This window comes from Ranitomeya variabilis, chromosome 8, assembly GCF_051348905.1.
Source record: "Ranitomeya variabilis isolate aRanVar5 chromosome 8, aRanVar5.hap1, whole genome shotgun sequence".
In the NCBI taxonomy this organism is placed as follows: domain Eukaryota; kingdom Metazoa; phylum Chordata; class Amphibia; order Anura; family Dendrobatidae; genus Ranitomeya; species Ranitomeya variabilis.
Genome location: NC_135239.1, coordinates 185,322,823 through 185,346,771, shown reverse-complemented (window position 1 = coordinate 185,346,771; position 23,949 = coordinate 185,322,823). Strand labels below are relative to the sequence as shown.

At 44.5% G+C, this 23,949-nt stretch overlaps 1 protein-coding gene across 22 annotated transcripts in view; it reads right to left on the bottom strand.

The window, feature by feature from the left end:
- Positions 1–23,949, bottom strand: part of CACNA1D (calcium voltage-gated channel subunit alpha1 D) — a 293,921-nt gene that overhangs the window by 160,754 nt on the left and 109,218 nt on the right. For all 22 annotated transcript variants that reach the window (XM_077278290.1, XM_077278291.1, XM_077278292.1 and 19 more), the window contains exons 4-6: positions 6,629–6,768; positions 5,474–5,625; positions 962–1,114 (exon numbers count right to left, since the gene is read on the bottom strand). In XM_077278290.1, the coding sequence (XP_077134405.1) occupies positions 962–1,114; positions 5,474–5,625; positions 6,629–6,768 (445 nt within the window). The remainder of the gene's footprint in view (positions 1–961; positions 1,115–5,473; positions 5,626–6,628; positions 6,769–23,949) is intronic.

The following is a 23,949-nucleotide window of genomic DNA, read 5'->3' as shown; positions in this document are numbered from 1 at the left end:
AAGACTATGTGCCATCTGCTCATTTCTTCCTACTCTGCCATATGGATTTTAAGTGATGATAAAAAAAAAAAAAGTCTCATTTAAGACGGAACCGATCATCTGATTCACACTGTCCGAACCACGGGAGTATGTGTCTCTGCTGATTACTACAATGCAGTCCCCTTGGACTTATCCTCACTGTTCCCTTTAATTGACAGGTCTTTCCCTACATAAATACATATAGAGACCTCTCAGTCGAGGGAAGTGGGGTGAGAGGAAGCCACCGAACTGGCCTCCGACACTAGTCAAACAAGACACATGGTTCTCTGACAGCTTTTCAAAGAATGGTTTATTCTCTAAAACACCCCAGCATTTCAGATAAAACAATTAATTTGTACTGAAAAAATAGCTATCTTGCAATTGGAGCTATTTTAGACTCATACTTCCTGTTTTGTTTTTTTGCTTTATTGCAGAAGGCTTTACAGCAGACTCATTATCATCACAGACAGGATGATAATAATCGGCGACACTTCTATAAACAGCTGATAACACAGGATTCACCAGTCACAAAAAAGAACAATGTCATAGCTGATCTTGCTCGCCGTCCCTTCAAAGTAATATTTGCACACGCTCATTAGATGCTTCAATAATAAATATACGATCTGAGTCAGTCTATTGCTGCCAATGTACATGTGCATTTCCTGAAGAAAGGAAGTGGGAGTAAAAAATTGCTCCAGTTGACAGTATGAAAATTGTAAGACACCAACATTTTTTTTTAATACAGACTATAATATGAAAAAAATATATACAAAAAAAATTACAAAAAAAAGATATTGAACATAAAAACCTGATTTAAACAGTAGGTCATTTCCTGAATACACATTCCTTTTAAGGATTCTCTGGCTGCTAAATCATATCCAGATTGCTCAGATTATCACTTTTATCGCTACTAAAGTTTTTTTTAAAAGTTTCTTTAACTTACCAGTGCCAAGGAAAAAACAGGATTTGTGCATTTTCCCAACAAAAAGCTCTAATCCAATAATAGCATAAATTATAATAACGAACAAAACCAACAGAGCGATGTGCAGCAGGGGAACCATGGCTTTAATAATGGAGTTCAGGACCACCTGTAAACCTGGAAGAAGAAAAAGAGGAATGGCAATGTATTATATGTCCCCCATCCTGGGCCAATTCTGGCATATATGTCCCCCATCCTGGTATATATGTCCCCGACCCTGGTATACATGTCCCATGCTCTGTCACTATTCTCTAACACACAAACAAAAATATTTACGATTCTACTCACCTTCCCTGGCTCCCTCTTCTGTGGCCAGTGCGCAGCTAACAGCTGACTTTAGTGTGCAAGCGACGGGCAGGGCATGACTTCACTGCCATATGCCGCCAGTGACTTGCTCGCCAACATCAGCTGTCTGCCTTTGATTGGTGAGCAGCTTGTTTTGCGCTGCAGGGACCCAGTGTGAATGTGTGTATCATTACATCTCATACAATGAGAAAATTGCTCTAAGCTATGGTGGGGGGGGTGTTCTTGTTTCCTCTAAGTGTTGTTGCCTGCTTATGATTGGTCAGCATCATACAGGGGGAAGAAGTACACACCCCCCACTGAAAGCTGTCTGATAAAACCTACTTGGACTTAAAAAGTTAACTCATTAAGTGCCAAGTACTTTGAATGCTAATATATCTGCAACGGACAGGCAAAATAAAGAAAAATAAAAAAAGTTTTATTCTACTCTACAGCTACTATTACTTTGTGTGTCCAGTTAAAAAAGACAAATTTGATGAAAGGTCCTCTTTAACCTAAACGCTTGACTCTAAAAATATACAAAACCGTAAAACAGTATGGACTTATAATTTATATTGAACACTTGTTTTATGTGCACACCGTGGTTTGGGGGCCTGGTTGTAATTTCTAACTTTGCAACTTCTGCAGGTCCCCAAGTATTTTGTGGAGTACCAAAAACTGCAGGAAACGTACCAGCACAAAGACTCAAGCGATAATAATTAGGGTGCAGTCAGACGGCCATATAGCGACGACAACGGTTGCATCTAAATACTTAGACTGGCCGTGTCACGCATAGTGTAGGAAAGAGTAAGTGCAAAACGAAGGGATGAGGGGAAGGGAGCTCAACACTAGGGAACGGGGGAGTGGAGACCCCTCGGAAGATATAAAGTCACCCTGTCTGCCCTAAACGTCCTTATATAGGTTCTGCACCTATCGCCGAGCAGGAATCTAATCCCTGCTTAACCCTGGCGATAAGCCCTGTTTAGGGAATGACGGGGTGAGCGCGAGTCGATCCCCACTACGACTAAAGACAACTGGGGTAGACAAACAAGAGGTACATTTATCTTGAGTAGACTCAGAGATGTAACACAGATGATTTCCAGCAACACCTAAGAGGAAGATAGCCAACTGCTATAGCTCCAAGCCTCAACAGGGGGAAATGGAAATATCACCGGTAACTACCAGCAGCAGGCTGTGAGTCTATAAACACCCAGGTCCAGGGGTGTCATATAGAGCCGGAGAAAGGTTGCCACTGGGTCAAAGAGTCAGAAGGGTTAAGAAGGTGTCTGCAAAGCCAAACACAGAGACTTTTTGCAGCTAGATGCAGTGCGACTGTCTGCGGCTTCTAACATACCCGTGACAGGCCGGTGGCTCTCCTCACCCAAGCGTGACAGCTGCATAGAAATAAACGCTGCCATGATTGAGTCAGGATAGCCGTCGGCCAGTCCGAGTATTGTGATACAATTATCGTTCGTCCTATACGGCCATCGGACTGTGCTCTTATAAAAAGAAAGTGAAATGACGCTCATCTGAACAGGCCCTTGGATTACTAATCTGGAGCTATACAATCTATAAATCACAATGAAGACGTGCTCCGCGATTCTTAAGTAGAAGGACGCAACGACACGGAGAGATTGGAGAGACTTTTATGGATCGATACTCGTGTCACAATAGCTCTTTTCCATTTGCTGTTTGCCATTTACAGCATTTTCATGCATGACCCCAGGAGCGCTCTCTTCTCTTAATGCCAAATTAAACCAGACACCAAATTTAGCTGTCACACCAAGCCTGACATTTACAAAAATGATGGGGAATGAAAGAGCAAATCCTTCTACTGTTTGGGAAGAGTTGCACAATGCAGTTTTGCTGTGAATTTTTAGCATAGCTTTTTTTCATTGAAAATCCACATCAGTTCAATACACGTGGATAAAGTTTTAAAAACTTTCAGGGCATCAAAATCCCTTTATGTCAATTCTGGTGCAGACCATTAGGACATGTTCACACATTGCTTTTCTGATGCATTTTTTTCCTTCATTAAAAACCGGAGGCTGTGGCCAGAAAGCCACAGGGTAAATTTGGGGCCAAGCCATTATGATCTCAAAATGAGGAAAAAAATTGCAGTAAAAACGCTAACAGAGTGAAAATGCAGAGCTTTTGTTAAAAAAAAAAAAAAAATTGCAAGGAAAAAAAAAAAACACCACATGAATGAGATTTTGGAGATTTGGGAAATGTAATTCACTTAATGGCTACTGTAAAAGGTGATTTTTTTTTTTTCTGCACAAAAAAATTGCGATAAAATGGCCATCAAAAACACTAGGTGTGAAAAGGCACTTTGGCCTGGGACAGCTCATAGAGTCCCACGGTTTTCGGTATCATCTCTACGCTGATGACACACAGATCTACCTATCCGGACCTGACCTCACCTCCTTACTGACCAAAATCCCACAATGTCTGTCCGCTATTTAAACTTTCTTTTCTGCTCGCTTTCTAAAACTGAACATGGACAAAACAGAATTCATCATCTTTCCCCCTCCTCACTCTACCCCTCCACAAGACCTATTCATCAATGTCAATGGCTGCTCACGTTCCCCAGTCCCACACGCTCGATGCCTCGGGGTGATCCTTGACTCTACCCTCTCTTTCAAGCCACATATCCAAGCCCTTGCCTCTTCCTGCCGGCCCCAACTTCCCGGATCCGTACATTCCTTGATCAAGAAACTGCAAAAACGGTTGTGCATGCCCTTATCATCTCCCGCTTTGACTACTGCAACCTCCTACTCTGTGGCCTCCCCTCTAGCACTCTGACACCACTCCAATCCATCCTATACTCTGCTGCCTGACTAATCTACCTGTCTCCCCGCTATTCCCCCGCCTCCCCTCTCTGCGAAGCCTGTCACTGGCTTCCTATTGTCCAGAGGTTCCAGTTCAAAACTCTAACTATGACATACAAAGCCATCCACAACCTATCTCCTCCATACATCTGCGGCATGGTCTTCCGATACTTACCTACACGCAACCTCCGATCCTCTCAAGATCTCCTTCTCTATTCCCCTCTTATCTCTTCTTCCCACAACCGAATACAAGACTTCTCCCGTGCTTCCCCCATACTCTGGAACTCTCTACCCCAACACATCAGGCTCTCGCCTACCATAGAAACCTTCAAAAAGGACCTGAAGACCTACCTCTTCCGACAAGCCTACAACCTGCAGTGATCCTCAGTCTACTGAACAGCCGCATGACCAGCTCTACCCTCGCCTACTGTATCCTCACCCATCCCCTGTAGACTGTGAGCCCTCGCGGGCAGGGTCCTCTCTCCTTATGTACTTGTGTGTGCCTTGTATTGCTCATGTTTATTGTACTTGTCTATGTATGCCCTTTTTTTACATGTAAAGCGCCATGGAATAAATGGTGCTATAAAAATGAACAATAAAAATAACAATAATATAGAGGATTTACACTTTGATGTGAAATCCACATGACAATCTGTAGGAAGCATATGGGGATCTAACTCGCCCATCCGAACCAATGGATCAGTGAAAAAGAATGGAGGCAGGGAAATGCCATCCTTACGTCACCCTCGTTTTTATTTTTTACTGTTCAATGAGTAGGAAAATTTCGGAATTTTTTTTTATTTTATGTGAGAAAAACAGATGTCAAATTGATGATAGAAATGGACTTGAGGATCAAAAATGAATGCAAATTGGATCAAGAGAACGGATTAAAAATGTCCGATTTTGTTTGCGTGCATGAGGAATGAATGAGCAGTGTCCACTACTTTTTCATTACTTAGGATAGGTCATCAATGTATGATCCGACACCCGGCACCCACGCCGATCAGCTGTTATCGGCGGCCACCGGCCAGAAATACTCACTTGCGGCGCTGCTCCGTCTACTTGTAGTGGCTGCCGCAGGGTACTGCACATTCGCCTCCTACTGATGTGAATAGCAGTTGGATGTGCACTGCGGTACCCTGCCCGCGGCCACTACAAGAAGACGGAGCGGCGCTGCAAGTGAGTATTTACGGCATTGGCAGAGGTGTCGGGTGCTGGACCCCGGCCGATCAGTCATTGATGACCCACCCTAAGGATAGGTCATCAATGAAAAAGTAGTGGACACCTCTTTAATGTGGTAATTTTCAGGTATAAGGTACCCAGAATATAAGCTAGCAATAAAAAAAAAAAAAAAAGTACTTACTGGGCACACCGGACACTAATCGGAGGGGACGTAGCACACGAAAGGCTCTCAGAGCTTTCACATCAAAACCACCAGATTTCCCAGTGGAGTGGGTTCCTCCTTCCACTTCTTTGGTACCAAAGTTAAGTTGTTCCAAAGCTACACTAAACAATCTGCAGCAATAAAAAAAATGATAATAGCAGAGTATAATTGTGACTAAAAACGCATACAACGTAATATAGAAGATAAATAAGGAAAGGATTAAGAGGAATCCATCACAACGATTTTACAATGTAATCTGAGAGCAGTATTATGTAAGGGCAGAGAACCTGATTCCAGCGATGTGTCACTTATTAAGCTGCTTGTTAAAATTTCAATAAAATCAGTGTTTTATCAGCAGGAGATTATCACTAGAAGACTAAGTGTCATGTGCCTCCTTGTCCTCCTGTTCTGTATAACCCCGCCCCCACCACTGATTAGCAGCTTTCTGCATATGCACAGTGTACACAGCTGCAAATCAGTGATGTAGGCGGAGTTATACACAACTCAGCACTTAGAGAACTGCTAAATCTATAGGATTTTATCAAAGCTATACCATGCAGCCCTGTAAGTAACACATCCCTGCAGTAAGGGTCTCTGCCCCTACATCATGCCGCTCTCAGATTAAATAGCAAAACTGTCAGATTTGCATATGAATGGAAATACTCAGGAATGTAGCAACAGACAAAAGAAATAAAGGTGTTTGAGGATTTACATGTCAAAGATCTGCATACATATATACAGTACATAAGCATTATTTTTTGGGGGGTGGGGTTGATCTTACTGACAGATTCCATTTAAACTTACAATACTAAAATAATAAATATATTAAAAAATACAAAACCAAAGGATGGAAAAATAAATAAAATAAGGTGTAGTTCCCCCCCATATCTTTACTAAAATATGCGACTTAAAAAGGTTGACCACGTCTGTGCGATTGTGGTAGTGGGATTGTGCCGTTTCGCCCCAAACTGTATTTTCGGGCACATCCCCCTTTAAAGGGATGGAAGATGTCTGCAACACATAGGGCATGCACTCACTTTTGTAAAATAGTAGACTCGTCACTTCCATTACCATAGCGTTACCATTACAGTCCGCAAACTCAGATTCGACTGATGAAATAAAATCCACACTTACCCTACAATGACTATGACAAAATCCAGCAGGTTCCAGCCGTTCCTTACATAAGCGTTGGGGTGCATCACTAGGCCGTATGCGATGATCTTCAAAAACGTTTCAATTGTAAAAATGATGAGGAAGGCATACTCTACTTTTTCCTAAAAGAAAAAACAAATACAATTATTGTAAGGAATCCACAAGTTCTGCAGACCACGTACTGTACATTATATACTGCTATTAACAAAGCTTTGGCTAAAAAGTAACCAATTCCGATGTTCCCTAATAAAAACATTTGTGTCTCCGATGTTTACGGCGTCTGTCAATCACTTTTTGGCAACTTTGCAATTCACTTGTTATGAAAAATTCTCTCCATTCTCAGAAACAGAAAGATTTTTATGTCTATTGTTTACTGTATGTTGTCTAGGTTACCGTCCACTTCTGCATTTTATCAGAGGTGGCAGGTTCCTAGGCAAAGAGCACAGCGCTTACAAGCTCACCGCATCCGGCCAGCTTCAGTGTCTCCTTGGAAGCAGGCGAAGCGGCATTTTAGAGTGCACAGTTCGGCACAATGGTGCAACGTTGCTGCTGGTCAGAACGAACAATCTTCAGGATCAGGAGGAGGAGCTGTGCGCTCCTGAAGATCAGTCATAAGAACATGACGGGCAGACTGGCTTGACGGAGATACAGGCAGATGGGCACGGCTGGCACGCTGGCAGATAGGTGGGTGCATGGAGACAGATAAGATCATGTTCAGACTGGAGGGTATATGGAAACAGGTAGGGACCTGTTCGGACTGGTGAACATAACGAAACAGGTAGAGACTTGCACGGCAAGTTGCAGAACAGAGATAGAGCAAGGCCGCAAGAGCGGATGCTAAGCAGAACCACAGGAGGTGGAGTTAGGAGCAGGAGGCGGAGCCAAGAAAAGAAACGCAGGAAAGAGCAGAGAAGGAGAAGACTGAGCTAAGAGCAGAGAAGTGGAAGGCGGAGCTAAGAGTAAAGAGTGAGAAGGCAGAGGAGAGGGAGGAGCTAAGGACGGACACGCTAGAGGTGGAGCTAAGAGCAGAGACGCTGGAGGCGGAGCCAAGAGCGGAGAGGCTGGAGGCAGAGCCAAGAGCGGAGACAATGGAGGCGGAGCCAAGAGCGGAGATGCTGGAGGCGGAGCCAAGAGCGGGAAGGCACAGAGCCACAGGTTGTGGTGAGCAAAGCAAAGAGGCACAGGTAGTGGCGAGCAAAGCAGAGAAGCACAGAACCACAGACAGTGGCAAGCAGAGCAGAGGGATAGCTGTTATGATCCCAGTGGCTGGGGATCACTAGAAATACTAGCTAAGTTACTGAACAAAGAACAAGCTCTAGGGAGGTGGTAACTGGACTGACCGCAATCCTGATCCTATCCAAACACACTAAAGGTAGCCGGTGAACGTGCCTAAAATCCTGGACGTCTCGACGCAGCCTGAGAAACTGACTACCCCTAAAGAGAAAGCAAGACCTCACTCGCCTCAAGAGAAATAACCCCAAAGATATAGGAAGCCCCCAACAAATAATACCGGTGAGGTAAGGGGAAAAGACACACGTAGCAATGAAAACAGATTCAGCAAATGAGGCCCGCTAATACTAGATAGCAGAAGACAGTTAGTGAGCTGTGCGGTCAGCAGAAAACCCTACAAAATATCCACGCTGAGAATTCAAGAACCCCCACACCAACTAACGGTGTGGGGGGAGAAACTCAGCCCCCTAGAGCTACCAGCAAGCAGGGAAATCACATATTAGCAAGCTGGACAAGAAATATATTGAACACTGATGATCAAAAAATGAACAAACGGAAACTTAGCTTCTCTTGAAAAGACTGGTAGCAAGGTAGTCAGAAGGAATCAGAGTAGCACTGAATACATTGACAGCAGGCATAGACTGAGAGTCCAAGTGAGCTTAAATAGGAAACCAGCCCACATATAACGAGACAGCTGATGCCAGTCACAAACCTGCAGAAAGATAGCACTCACACAGTACCACTTGTGACCACAAGAGGGAGCCCAGAAATAGAGTTCACAACAGTACCCCCCTTGAGGAGGGGTCACCGAACCCTCATCAAGACCCCCAGGGCGATCAGGATGAGCCGCATGGAAGGAACGAACCAAATCGGCCGCATGAACATCAGAGGCGACAACCCAGGAATTATCCTCCTGACCATAGCCCTTCCACTTAACTAAATACTGAAGCCTCCGTCTGGAAATACGAGAATCCAAGATCTTCTCCACCACGTACTCCAATTCGCCCTCAACCAGCACCGGAGCAGGAGGCTCAACAGAAGGAACCACAGGCACCACATACCTCCGCAACAAAGACCTATGGAACACATTATGAATGGCAAACGATGCTGGGAGGTCTGTTGTGAACTATACTTCTTGGCTCCCTCTTGTGGTCACTAGTGGTATGGCACTGGGATTGTCTTTCCCCAGCTTGGTACCCACCTGGTTCGTTAGGCCAGGGGTGTTGCTATTTAAACTTCCTGGATTCTCAGTCTGGTGCCTGGCATCGTTGTAATCAGTTCATTTCTGTTTGCTCCTGTCTGCTGGTCCTGATTCTTTGCAAGATAAGCTAAGTCCTGCTTCCTTATTTTTGGTTATTTGCATTGTCCTAATTTTAGTCCAGCTTGTACAAAATGTGATTCCTGATATTGCTGGAAGCTCTAGGGGGGCTGATATTCTCCCCCCACACCGTTAGTCGGTTCGGGGGTTCTTGAATATTCAGCGTGGATATTTTGATAGGGTTTTTTGCTGACCGTATAAGTCATCTTCCTATATTCTGCTATTAGTCAGTGGGCCTCTCTTTGCTAAAACCTAGTTCATTCTTACGTTTGTATTTTCTTCTTACCTCACCGTTATTATTTGTTGGGGGCTTGTATTTAACTTTGGGGTCTTTTCTCTGGAGGCAAGAAAGGTCTTATTTTCCCTTATAGGGTTAGTTAGTTCTCCGGCTGGCGCGAGACGTCTAGAATCAACGTAGGTACGTTCCCCGGCTACTGCTAGTTGTTGTGCTAGGATCAGGTATATGGTCAGCCTAGTTACCACTTCCCTATGAGCTGGTATTTTTGTGTTTGCAGACTTTGTTGTAACCTCTGAGACCCTCTGCCATTGGGGTCATAACAGTATGCCAGGCCTAAGTGAATAGTTAATGCATTGCAGAAGTGGGATTAAAAGAAAAGAAATTCTGAGTTAGTTTTTTTTTTTTTCTTCCTCCCCTTTTTCTCTGAGTGGCTTAAAGCTTTGCTGCAGACATGAATGTCCAGACTCTGATTACTAGTGTGGATCAGCTTGCTGCACGTGTGCAGGGCATTCAGGATTTTGTTACTAGTAGTCCTATGTCAGAACCTAAAATACCTATTCCTGAGCTGTTCTCTGGAGATCGATTTAAATTTAGGAATTTTAGGAATAATTGTAAACTGTTTCTATCTTTGAGACCTCGTTCGTCTGGAGACTCAGCTCAGCAAGTTAAAATTGTTATCTCCTTTTTGCGTGGCGACCCTCAGGATTGGGCTTTCTCGTTGGCGCCAGGAGATCCGGCATTGGCAAATATTGATGCGTTTTTTCTGGCGCTCGGATTGCTTTATGAGGAGCCCAATCTTGAAATTCAGGCAGAAAAAGTTTTGCTGGCTATTTCTCAGGGCCAGGATGAAGCTGAAGTGTATTGCCAAAAATTTCGGAAATGGTCCGTGCTTACTCAGTGGAATGAGTGTGCTCTGGCCGCAAATTTCAGAAATGGCCTTTCTGAAGCCATTAAGAATGTGATGGTGGGTTTCTCCATTCCTACAAGTCTGAATGATTCTATGGCGCTGGCCATTCAGATTGACCGGCGTTTGCGGGAGCGCAAAGCCGCTAATCCTCTGGTGGTGTTGTCTGAACAGACACCTGATTTAATGCAATGTGATAGAATTCAGACTAGAATCGAACGGAAAGATCATAGACGTCAGAATGGGTTGTGTTTTTACTGTGGTGATTCTACACATGTTATATCAGCATGCTCTAAACGCCTAACAAAGGTTGTTAGTCCTGTCGCCATTGGTAATTTGCAACCTAAATTTATTTTGTCTGTGACTTTATTTTGCTCATTGTCTTCCTACCCTGTTATGGCGTTTGTGGACTCAGGTGCTGCCCTGAGTCTTATGGACTTGTCGTTTGCCAAGCGCTGTGGTTTTGTTTTGGAGCCTTTAGTAAATCCTATCCCTCTTAGAGGAATTGATGCTACGCCATTGGCGGAAAATAAGCCGCAGTTTTGGACACAAGTGACCATGTGCACGACTCCTGAACATCGGGAGGTGATTCGTTTTCTTGTTCTGCATAAAATGCATGATTTGGTCGTTTTAGGTCTGCCATGGTTACAGACCCATAATCCAGTTTTGGATTGGTGGGCTATGTCTGTGTCAAGTTGGGGCTGTCAGGGAATTCATTGCTATTCCCCGTCGGTGTCTATTGCTTCCTCTACTCCTTCAGAAGTTCCTGAGTATTTGTTTGACTATCAGGATGTATTCAGTGAGTCCAGGTCCAGTGTTCTTCCTCCTCATAGGGACTGTGACTGCGCTATAGATTTGATTCCGGGTAGTAAGTTTCCTAAGGGAAGATTATTTAATCTGTCTGTACCCGAGCATGCCGCAATGCGTTCTTATATCAAGGAGTCTTTGGAGAAGGGGCATATTCGTCCATCCTCTTCCCCTCTTGGTGCGGGATTCTTTTTTGTGGCCAAGAAGGACGGATCTTTGAGACCTTGTATAGACTATCGGCTTCTGAATAAAATCACTGTTAAATTTCAGTATCCTTTGCCTCTATTGTCGGACTTGTTTGCCCGGATTAAGGGTGCCAGGTGGTTCACCAAGATAGATCTTCGTGGTGCGTACAACCTTGTGCGCATTAAGCAGGGAGATGAATGGAAAACTGCATTTAATACGCCCGAAGGTCATTTTGAGTACTTGGTGATGCCTTTTGGGCTCTCTAATGCTCCTTCAGTGTTTCAGTCCTTTATGCATGACATCTTCCGGAAGTATCTGGATAAATTTATGATTGTTTATCTGGATGATATTCTGTTTTTTTCTGATGATTGGGACTCTCATGTAAAGCAGGTCAGGATGGTGTTTCAGGTTTTGCGTGAGAATGCTTTGTTTGTGAAGGGCTCAAAGGGTCTCTTTGGAGTGCAGAAGGTTCCCTTTTTGGGTTTTATTTTCTCCCCTTCTGCTGTGGAGATGGACCCAGTCAAGGTCCGAGCTATTCATGATTGGACTCAACCCACGTCTGTTAAGAGTCTTCAGAAGTTCTTGGGTTTTGCTAACATCTACCGTCGTTTTATCGCTAACTTTTCTAGCGTTGTTAAACCTTTGATGGATATGACCAAGAAAGGTTCTGATGTTGCTAATTGGGCTCCTGCAGCCGTGGAGGCCTTCCAAGAGCTGAAGCGCCGGTTTACTTCGGCGCCTGTTTTGTGTCAGCCTGATGTCTCACTTCCCTTTCAGGTTGAAGTGGATGCTTCTGAGATCGGTGCAGGGGCTGTTTTGTCGCAGAGAGGCTCTGGTTGCTCTGTAATGAGACCATGTGCTTTTTTTTTCTAGGAAGTTTTCGCCTGCTGAGCGGAACTATGATGTTGGGAATCGGGAGTTGTTGGCCATGAAGTGGGCATTTGAGGAGTGGCGTCATTGGCTCGAGGGTGCTAAGCATCGTGTGGTGGTCTTGACTGATCACAAAAATCTGATGTATCTCGAGTCTGCTAAGCGCCTGAATCCTAGACAGGCTCGTTGGTCATTGTTTTTCTCCCGTTTTGACTTTGTGGTCTCGTACCTGCCTGGTTCGAAGAATGTGAAGGCTGATGCTCTTTCTAGGAGCTTTGTGCCTGACTCTCCTGGAGTCTCAGAGCCAGCTGGTATTCTTAAAGAGGGAGTAATCTTGTCGGCCATTTCTCCTGATTTGCGACGTGTGTTGCAGAGATTTCAGGCTGGTAGACCTGACTCTTGTCCACCTGACAGACTGTTTGTTCCTGATAAATGGACCAGCAGAGTCATTTCCGAGGTTCATTCATCGGTGTTGGCAGGGCATCCGGGGATTTTTGGCACCAGAGATTTGGTAGCTAGGTCCTTTTGGTGGCCTTCCTTGTCACGGGATGTGCGGTCATTTGTGCAGTCCTGTGGGACTTGTGCTCGGGCTAAGCCTTGCTGTTCTCGTGCCAGCGGGTTGCTTTTGCCCTTGCCTGTCCCGAAGAGGCCTTGGACACACATTTCCATGGATTTCATTTCAGATCTTCCGGTGTCTCAAGGAATGTCTGTCATCTGGGTGGTGTGTGATCGTTTTTCCAAGATGGTCCATTTGGTGTCCTTGCCTAAGTTGCCTTCCTCTTCCGATCTGGTTCCTTTGTTCTTTCAGAATGTGGTTCGTTTGCACGGCATTCCTGAGAATATCGTGTCTGACAGAGGATCCCAGTTTGTGTCCAGGTTCTGGCGATCCTTTTGTGCTAAGATGGGCATTGATTTGTCGTTTTCGTCTGCCTTTCATCCTCAGACTAATGGCCAAACGGAGCGAACTAATCAGACACTGGAGGCTTATTTGAGGTGTTTTGTTTCTGCAGATCAGGATGATTGGGTGACCTTCTTGCCATTGGCTGAGTTTGCCCTTAATAATCGGGCTAGTTCCGCTACTTTGGTTTCGCCATTTTTCTGCAACTCTGGTTTTCATTCTCGTTTTTCCTCGGGACATGTTGAGCCTTCTGACTGTCCTGGGGTGGATTCCGTGGTGGATAGGTTGCAGCGGATTTGGAATCATGTGGTAGACAACTTAAAGTTGTCACAGGAGAAGGCTCAGCGTTTTGCCAACCGCCGCCGCGGTGTGGGTCCCCGACTTCGTGTTGGGGATTTGGTATGGCTGTCTTCTCGGTTTGTTCCTATGAAGGTCTCCTCTCCTAAATTCAAGCCTCGCTTCATCGGTCATTATAAGATTTTGGAAATCCTTAATCCAGTGTCCTTTCGTTTGGACCTTCCGGTGTCGTTTGCCATTCACAACGTGTTCCATAGGTCTTTGTTGCGGCGGTACGTTGTGCCTGTGGTTCCTTCTGTTGAGCCTCCTGCTCCGGTGTTGGTTGAGGGCGAGTTGGAGTACGTGGTGGAGAAGATCTTGGATTCTCGTCTCTCTAGACGGAGGCTTCAGTATCTGGTCAAATGGAAGGGCTATGGTCAGGAGGATAATTCCTGGGTGGTCGCCTCTGATGTTCATGTGGCCGATTTGGTTCGTGCCTTTCACGCTGCTCATCCTGATCGCCCTGGTGGTCTTGGTGAGGGTTCGGTGACCCCTCCTTAAAGGGGGGGTACTGTTGTGAACTATACTTCTTGGCTCCCTCTTGTGGTCACTAGTGGTATGGCACTGGGATTGTCTTTCCCCAGCTTGGTACCCACCTGGTTCGTTAGGCCAGGGGTGTTGCTATTTAAACTTCCTGGATTCTCAGTCTGGTGCCTGGCATCGTTGTAATCAGTTCATTTCTGTTTGCTCCTGTCTGCTGGTCCTGATTCTTTGCAAGATAAGCTAAGTCCTGCTTCCTTATTTTTGGTTATTTGCATTGTCCTAATTTTAGTCCAGCTTGTACAAAATGTGATTCCTGATATTGCTGGAAGCTCTAGGGGGGCTGATATTCTCCCCCCACACCGTTAGTCGGTTCGGGGGTTCTTGAATATTCAGCGTGGATATTTTGATAGGGTTTTTTGCTGACCGTATAAGTCATCTTCCTATATTCTGCTATTAGTCAGTGGGCCTCTCTTTGCTAAAACCTAGTTCATTCTTACGTTTGTATTTTCTTCTTACCTCACCGTTATTATTTGTTGGGGGCTTGTATTTAACTTTGGGGTCTTTTCTCTGGAGGCAAGAAAGGTCTTATTTTCCCTTATAGGGTTAGTTAGTTCTCCGGCTGGCGCGAGACGTCTAGAATCAACGTAGGTACGTTCCCCGGCTACTGCTAGTTGTTGTGCTAGGATCAGGTATATGGTCAGCCTAGTTACCACTTCCCTATGAGCTGGTATTTTTGTGTTTGCAGACTTTGTTGTAACCTCTGAGATCCTCTGCCATTGGGGTCATAACAGAGGTCCAAACGAAAAGACACCGGTTTAAGGATTTCCAAAATCTTATAAGGACCGATGAAGCGAGGCTTGAATTTAGGAGAGGAAACCTTCATAGGAACATACCGAGAAGACAGCCATACCAAATCCCCAACACAAAGTCGGGGACCAACACCGCGACGGCGGTTGGCAAAACGCTGAGCCTTCTCCTGTGACAACTTCAAATTGTCCACCACATGGTTCCAAATCTGCTGCAACCTATCCACCACAGAATCCACCCCCGGACAGTCAGAAGGCTCAACCTGACCCGAGGAAAAACGAGGATGAAAACCAGAATTGCAGAAAAAAGGCGAAACCAAAGTGGCAGAACTAGCCCGATTATTAAGGGCAAACTCGGCCAATGGCAAAAAAGTCACACAATCATCCTGATCAGCAGAAACAAAACATCTTAAATAAGTTTCCAACGTCTGATTAGTTCGCTCGGTTTGGCCATTCGTCGGAGGATGGAAGGCCGACGAAAAAGACAAATCAATGCCCATCTTAGCACAAAAAATCCGCCAAAATCTGGACACAAACTGGGATCCTCTGTCAGACACAATGTTTTCAGAGCTAGGCCTGCTGTACTGTTATGATCCCAGTGGCTGTGGATCACTAGAAATACTAGCTAAGTTACTGAACAAAGAACAAGCTCTAGGGAGGTGGTAACTGGACTGACCGCAATCCTGATCCTATCCAAACACACTAAAGGTAGCCGGTGAACGTGCCTAAAATCCTGGATGTCTCGACGCAGCCTGAGAAACTGACTACCCCTAAAGAGAAAGCAAGACCTCACTCGCCTCAAGAGAAATAACCCCAAAGATATAGGAAGCCCCCAACAAATAATAACGGTGAGGTAAGGGGAAAAGACACACGTAGGAATGAAAACAGATTCAGCAACTGAGGCCCGCTAATACTAGATAGCAGAAGACAGATAGTGAGCTGTGCGGTCAGCAGAAAACCCTACAAAATATCCACGCTGAGAATTCAAGAACCCCCACACCAACTAACGGTGTGGGGGGAGAATCTCAGCCCCCTAGAGCTACCAGCAAGCAAGGAAATCACATATTAGCAAGCTGGACAAGGAACATATTGCACACTGATGATCAAAAAATGAACAAACGGAAACTTAGCTTCTCTTGAAGAGACTGGTAGCAAGGTAGTCAGAAGGAATCAGAGTAGCACTGAATACATTGACAGCATGCATAGACTGAGAGTCCAAGTGAGCTTAAATAGGAAACCAGCCCACATATAACGAGACAGCTGATGCCAGTCACAAACCTGCAGAAAGATAGCACTCACACAGTACCACTTGTGACCACAAGAGGGAGCCCAGAAATAGAGTTCACAACAGATAGCGCAGAGATACACACAGCAGAGTGGAAATGGCAACAACCAAAGCAGAAACAGACATAAACCAGAGTACAGACAGGAACGGACATAGACCAGAGTTCAGACACAGAAGTAACAGAACACAGATTCAGATCAGGGTTTGATGCCCCACTGGGTGGCGGACACAGAGACAGGACCAGACACCTCAGCAGCAAAGTACTGACTGAGGAAGTAAGTTTGCTCCGGCATCCTCCAATGGGTGAGGACGCCTTAAGAATCCGAGGCCTCTAGGCTATTGGCCAGAGACACCTTAGGGAGGTGCACACAGACTGAATAAGAAACAGGAGTTGCTGGCGCCGCCCCCCTATGCACACAGCCAGGAAGTGTACACAGAGCAAGCGGCCATGAAGCACACGGCATGGAGTCGGCAGCAGACAGATCTCACAGCATGGCACAGGGTGAGTGAGTTGATGTATCAAGCAGGTGGGGGATGGAAGGCCATGCAGTGACGCCGGCAGGGTTGTTACAGTCACGCAGGTGCACCACTGCCCTATCTACTGTCTATGACACTGCCTAGAAAGTCGCGCACTGTGCTCCTGCATTCCTGTAGACAATGAATGGAGCTAATCTAACCTGGCATTTTTCTGCCCTTCACTCACAATTTTTGAGAATTCCAGCAGTTTATTGTTCCCCCAATAATTAGCAAGTTGTCACTTGGATGGGTGAAAATTTGCCAAAATGGGAAAATCCCTCTAAAAACCAAGAGTATCCAACATCCATATAATCCATGTGAAAAAGTGACAGCACACTGATGGTGTCCATACATCTAAAGTTGTCATGATCGTTCCTTTAGCTGATAGCTTGTCCTATTCCTGGGACCTTGAGTTACTCCATGTGAGACCTTGAGTTACCCCATGTGAGACCTTGAGTTACCCCATGCGGGACCTTGAGTTACTCCATGTGAGGCCTTGAGCTACTCCATGCGAGACCTTGAGTTACTCCATGCGAGACCTTGAGTTACTCCATGCGAGACCTTGAGTTACTCCATGCGAGACCTTGAGTTACTCCATGCGAGACCTTGAGTTACTCCATGGGAGACCTTGAGTTACTCCATGCGAGACCTTGAGATACTCCATGTGAGAACTTGACTTACTCCATGTGGGACCTTGAGTTACTCCATGTGACCAACCAGATTCAGTTTACTAAAATCTACTCAATCCCTTTCTCACCCTCAGGTCCGTCCATGACTGACATAAGAGCACTGTAAACTACACATCATGGAGATGGTCATTGACTGGCAAAAGCAGTCACTTAACATAAGATTTAAAGGGGATATCCAGTGTAAAAAAGTTATTGCCTACCTTCGGGATATGTGATAACTTATTAATCAGTGGTGGTCCGAGTGCTGGGACCTAAACCGATGGGCAGAATAGGGAATGTTTATATATCAGAATGGAGCAACAGTGCACACACTCCACCGCCGATCCACTCATTCCATATGGGGATGCTGAGCCCCATAGTGAATGAATTGAGTAGTGATTGGGCATCCAATAAAACGTCCCGATCTGTCGATCAGCAAGTTATCAATGGACAACCCCTTTAACTCATAACATTGCTCCATAAATAAAGAAAAATGGCGCCTTTGGTGTTTTCCGTCTTTCTGCCTTCGATAATGTGACCTATGGGCCCAGTCACCTCTACCTATGTATGAGCCATGTATTATGTAGATTAACTTGTTTAACCGACAGGACCAACATCGTGGATTTGGCACTTATTCTTCTCTGCTAGTGGCCTCCTATCCGTCCTCACGGGGGACCGCGGGCACTTTATAGATCCCAGGGGTTACAGACCCGCGGACGACCATTGATGACTTCTCGTGTCTATATTTGCTGACATTTTTCCACCTGTGAATCCAGTAATGCAGAAGACGCTCCCCTCGCACATTCGCGCGGCACACGGCATTTAGACGGCATGAATCCCAATTAATGCGCCAAAGAATGAGCAGACATGACTTCAAACCTGACAAACTAATCTGGATTAGGCTTTTCTCCCCCGAAACTTGTGAGTGATAGAAAATGTAACATGAAAGTTAGAAGTAGGTCAGCGCACGATGGCGGAATAATGTGCGCGGAAACTATACTGCACTACTGGAACCTACCGGGGACATATTAACACATGGTATGCTGGCTAATACTAACATCGAGATATATGCCTCGTTAGTAACACAAGGACAAAGAAATAAGAAGATATCAATCACCAGATCAACAGAAGGGTCGACAGGGACACCTGGGCACAGGGTCATTTTGGTCATTTCTACACTTTGGACAATCCCTCTGACCACCGGCAATCATCTGTAATCTTCTGATAAGTGTTCAGTTTTTCTGCACTGCCTCCGCAGGGGGAAATCAGCATTACACTGTTACCATTGATACCATGTAACAACAGTGTCATCTCTATGGCTAAGGGGCAGCCACATTGGTTCTCCGTAGAAGCCAGACCAGGGTAGCAAAAACTTTCTTGGCCAAAATCCTGAGAACCTCTTGCGATTACTGGGCGCCCATGACATCATGGAGCAATATCATGACGAAGTGGAGGCTTAGTAATCACAGGAGGCGCCTAAGATGTTAGTATTGAGTGCGGGCTAAGGCTGGTTTCACACTTGCGTTTTTGTCCGCTGCGTTTTAGCGCTAAAAAACGCATGCGTTTTTTTCTATACTTAACATTAAAAACGCATGCGTTTTTTTAGCGTGCGTTTGTTTGCAGAAATGCAACCTGTAGTAATTTCTAGCGGCGTTTTTTTGCCGCAAAAAAAATGCATGCGTTTATTCGCGGCAAAAAAATGTATTGCTGTCTATGTAAACGCATGCATTTTTAAGCACATGCGTTTGCTTGCGTTAAAAACGCATGCGTTTTTATAGAAAACACAAGAAAAAACAAGAAAACCCTAACCCTAACCCTAAACACAAGAAAAAACAAGAAAACCCTAACCCTAACCCTAAACACAAGAAAAAACAAGAAAACCCTAACCCTAACCCTAGGGATCCTAACCCTAACCCTAACCCTAGCTATTTCTGTTTATAGTGGGTTTTCTAGTTGATTTTGATGATTGGCAGCTGTCACACACTTCTCAGCATGCGTTTAAAAAACGCAAACGCAGGAAAAAACGCATGTAAACGCATGCGTCTAAAAAACGCAGCGTTTGCACGCGTTTACATGCGTTTTTTCACCACATGCGTTTTTTTAAAAAACGCTGCAGATCAAAACGCAAGTGTGAAACCAGCCTAAGAAGGTTTACACTATAACTTTAAGGGTAGGTTAATTTTAACATTGAGAGATACAGTGGGGGGAAATAAGTATTTGATCCCTTGATTTTCTAAGTTTGCCCACTGACAAAGACGTGAACAGTCTATAATTTTAAGTGTAGGTTAATTTTAACATTGACAGATAGAATATAAAAAATAAAATCCAGAAAATCCCATTCTATAAATTCTATAAATTTATTTGAATCTTGGTTTTTAGTGGCTGTAAGCCATAATCATCAACATTAACAGAAATAAACACGTGAAATAAATCACTCTGTTTGTAATGACTCTATATAATATATGAGTTTCTATTTTAGTTTGCTATATAGATAGATACACTGTATATATGTACACACACATGTCCGGATCGCAGCCAGGAAACATATCCTCCAGATTGCAGCCAATAAACACACCAGTCTGTTATGATTGAACTGGTGGTTAGGAGCACTAGAAATGACCAGATGAGCAAACTAGTAATACAGGACGAGCTCTGGGAAGTGGGAGCTCTGCTGACCGCAAGTCCTAATCCTATCACAACAACTAGAAATAGCCGTGGAGCGTTCCTGACTCTGCCTAGACGCCTCTTCACAGCCTAAGAGCTAACTACCCCTAAAGATAGAAAATACAGCCTACCTTGCCTCAGAGAAATTCCCCAAAGAAATAAGCAGCCCCCACATATATTGACTGTGAGTTACGATGGAAGTCACAAACACAGAAATGAAACAGGTTTCAGCATAGGAGGCCAGACTTAACTAAACAGACTGAGGATAGAAAAGGTATCTTTGCGGTCAGCATAAAACACTAACAAAAAACCACGCAGAGTGTGCAAAAGAAACCACCGCACCGACTCACGGCGCGGTGGTGCCACTCTGCATCGGAGAGCTTCCAGGTAACAGAACAAAATCATGATAGAAAGCTGGACAAAAACAATGATAACAAATAAGCTAGCAGAAACTTAGCTTTTGCTGAAGTAAACAGGTCATCAGGAAGATCCAAGAGAACTGAACCAGTACTAGGACATTGACAGCTGGCATCAAGTAACGATCTGAGTGGAGTTAAATAGAGCAGCCAGCCAAGGCCTTAACGAGATCAGCTGGAGAATGAATCTCAGAACCAGCAGCTCCACTCACAGCCACCAGAGGGAGTCCATGAACAGAACTCGCCGAAGTACCATTCATAACCACAGGAGGGAGCTCGAGAACAGAATTCACAACACCAGTCCACCTCCGAGACCCGTTACCGTGGGCAACTGCACCGCCGTGTATGCTGAGGGTGCCAGGCTTTTCAGCTCCCTCGGCTGTTTAGCTACGCTTGACTGTGTTGCCTCACACAGGTGGAGCTCTGCAGAGCCTTCTGCTCTGCACTCTTGCAAAAACCAAACTGACACTGACACACCCAACCCTCTGCTTCAAGGGTTTTTGCAAGCAACCTGTGGATTGGAAAACCCGGCTAGGAAGGAAACAGACTGCCTCACTACCATCCTGTAGGCTGTTTAAAAAATAAAAGCCCAGCAGATTTTCTTAAATCTGCCATGGACAAATAGCCTGTCAAAGACCTATACTCTTTTATTCTTCATTGCAATCATAGCTATACCTGTGACTACAATGCACTCCCATGGCCTCAATGTGTCTCTGTGCGCATCCTGGGGGGAACGTACAGTGACCCTCACATGTGACACTGGTCACTGCCTCACAACACACATACATATAACACACACACATACATATGTATACACATACACATATACATATATATGTATATACATACACACTTCCTAAACTTGGACTTTTTTTGGTGCATTTTACATGAAACGAGGACACATTAAAGATACGTTTTTACAATGAAAGCAGGAAACTTTCCAACCTGCGCAGGTCTGGCCGATTATTAACGATGGAGAATGATGCAAGTGCTTAATACTTGGGTTTCAGGGTCACATAGGGTGACAGTAAAACCATGGGATTACTGTAACGCAGACTAATCACTTCATTATTAAGAAGAAGAAAAAATGGTCACAGGTGGCCTTTCAACCATTGCAAAAACAATTCTCTGACTCCTATAAAGACATAATATGATAAAAGTAACCTGTCGCATTGTGCCTCCATCTGTGAACAGCGTCGTACGGAGCAGGAGGAGAGGAGACGTCTGACACTGAGAACAGAGGCAGTATAACTTGTGTTTTACTCATTAATTCTCTGGTGCTTCTGTGATTGGGAGTCCAGTGGGCGGTCCTGATTAGTGATAAACAGCCATATCTGACCGCCCTCTGGACTCCTAGACAAAGAAGGGACTTTATTGAATAAAATACACAAAATCTTTTCCTACAAACTTATGTATCAATCTGCTCATCTCCTCCGGCTCCATAACATGGTCCCTGCAGGTCCGACCCGGCATTCAAGGTTTCCTTTTAATAGACACATTATATGACATGTTCATTATACTCCACTGATGGATTACCAGAAAATACATACATCTAGGCTACAGGGTCATCTAGGGTCACAGTAAAATCAGAGTATTACTGTAACGCAACCTAAATGCTAACTTGTAATAAAAAAATGGAGTGGGGAACACAAACTTTCACCCACTCCCAAAAATTCTCCAACCCTTCTAGAGATACGACAATACATAAAGGGGAATCGGTCCCACCGTACAACCAGCCCCATGTGTGACCAGCGGACTAATATATAGACTTGTGAGAACAGATTTAATACAAACTAGGTTTTATTCATTAGATTCCCTACACTTGCAATGCTTAGGAGTCCAGTGGGCGGTGCTAATTAGTGAACTACCCACTTGACTCCAAAGCATAGACAGAGAAGGGACGTTAGATTTGTGAGAAAAGATTCAGTATAACCTTTCTTTTATTCATTAAAGTCCCTTCTTTTGCTATGCTTTGGAATCAAGTGGGTGGTTCACTAATTAGGACCGCCCACTGGACTCCTAAGCATCGCAAGTGTAGGGAATTTAATGATTAAAATACTGGTTATATTAAATCAGTTCTCACAAACCTATTTATTAATCTGCTCAGCTCCTCCCGATCTGTAGTTTAGACACCAAGGTGACAGGTTCCCTTTAAGATACACATTACAGGACCTGATCGCTAAAGTTCAATGATGGATTACGGGGAAAAAAAATGTAAAAAATATTCTGAAATATTCCGCAACGCCGTAAAGCTTAATGGAGTAATTCCAATAACCAGGGCTGTGGAGTCAGAGTCGGAGTCGTGAAGTCGGAGTTGGAGTCGGAGTCATGGAAACTGAGGAGTCGGAGTTGGAGTCGGTGTCATGGAGACTGAGGAGTCGGAGGTTTGGCTTACCGACTCCACAGCCCTGCCAATAAATATATCCTGTAACTGCTATGTAAGCATATATACCGTATACTCCTGCTGGTTCACGGAGGGTTAACTAACCCATGAATATGAATTACGGAAGCAGAACTTATTCCATTACATAAACTTTGTAAGATTCCGCTCAGCAGTAAGAATTGCGCAGAATCGTCATTGATCCGTCTTCACGTCGCGCTCGCTTGTTCCTTCAGTGACTCGGTAAAACTGCAAACTAAAATGAATGCGAAAAAAAAAAGAAAAGAAAAATGAAATCAAACATGTAGAGCGGAGTGAAGACGCCGCCGCGGGCTGGAGAACCAGGCAGAAGAAAACGTGAAGAATTAACAGCGCAGGAAAAGGACAGAAAAGTGAGCAAATGGGAAGTGACACAGCAAACGCTTCCATTATTAATGTCTGCGCGGACAGGAACGCTCTAAATTATATATATACCATAGTCCGCCATGTGGGGAATACGCCGAGGGTTAAATAACAAAAGCCCAAAATGTTCTGCGCTGGGTATGTTTAACCCTCACATGTCCAAGTCCCAAACCACAAGCAGTAATAACGCCCATAATCAGTGCCATTCACATGACCTGATATAATATTAGCCAAAAGGAGGAACTCTAGGATGAGGAGGATGAATCCGCCACAAAATATTTGCTACTCCATCTGACAGCAGCATGATGTAGGGGCAGAGACCCTGATTCCAGTAATGTATCACTTACTGGGCTGCTGGCTGTAGTTTTGATAAAATCACTTTTCTCTGCTGCGGGTATAGCAGCGCTCTGAATGCTGAGCTCAGTGTAACCCCACCCATGCCATTGATTGGCAGCTCTCTGTGTACACTGGGCATAGGCAGAAAGCTGCCAATCAGTGGTGGGGGAGGGTTTATACAGAGCTCATGAATATGAATAATTACATGAGACCAAGTTTACTAGCCCTCTAGTGATATTCTCCTGCTGATAAAACTGTGATTTTATCAAAACTATAGCAAGCAGCTCAGTAAGTGACACATTGCTGGAATCAGGGTCTATGCCCGATGCTTTTTGATCACTTTTTATTGGAGGAATGAAAAGTGATAGAAAAATGGGAAAGCTGACACTTTGATAAATATTTTTTTAGCTTCTGGTTTAAAGCATTTACCTAAGAGTTAAATAACGCATTGCTAGATCGGCTACTTGTGGATGTCGTGATACTAAATGATACTAAATAAGTATATATATATATATATATATATATATATATATATATATATACATATACACACATACATA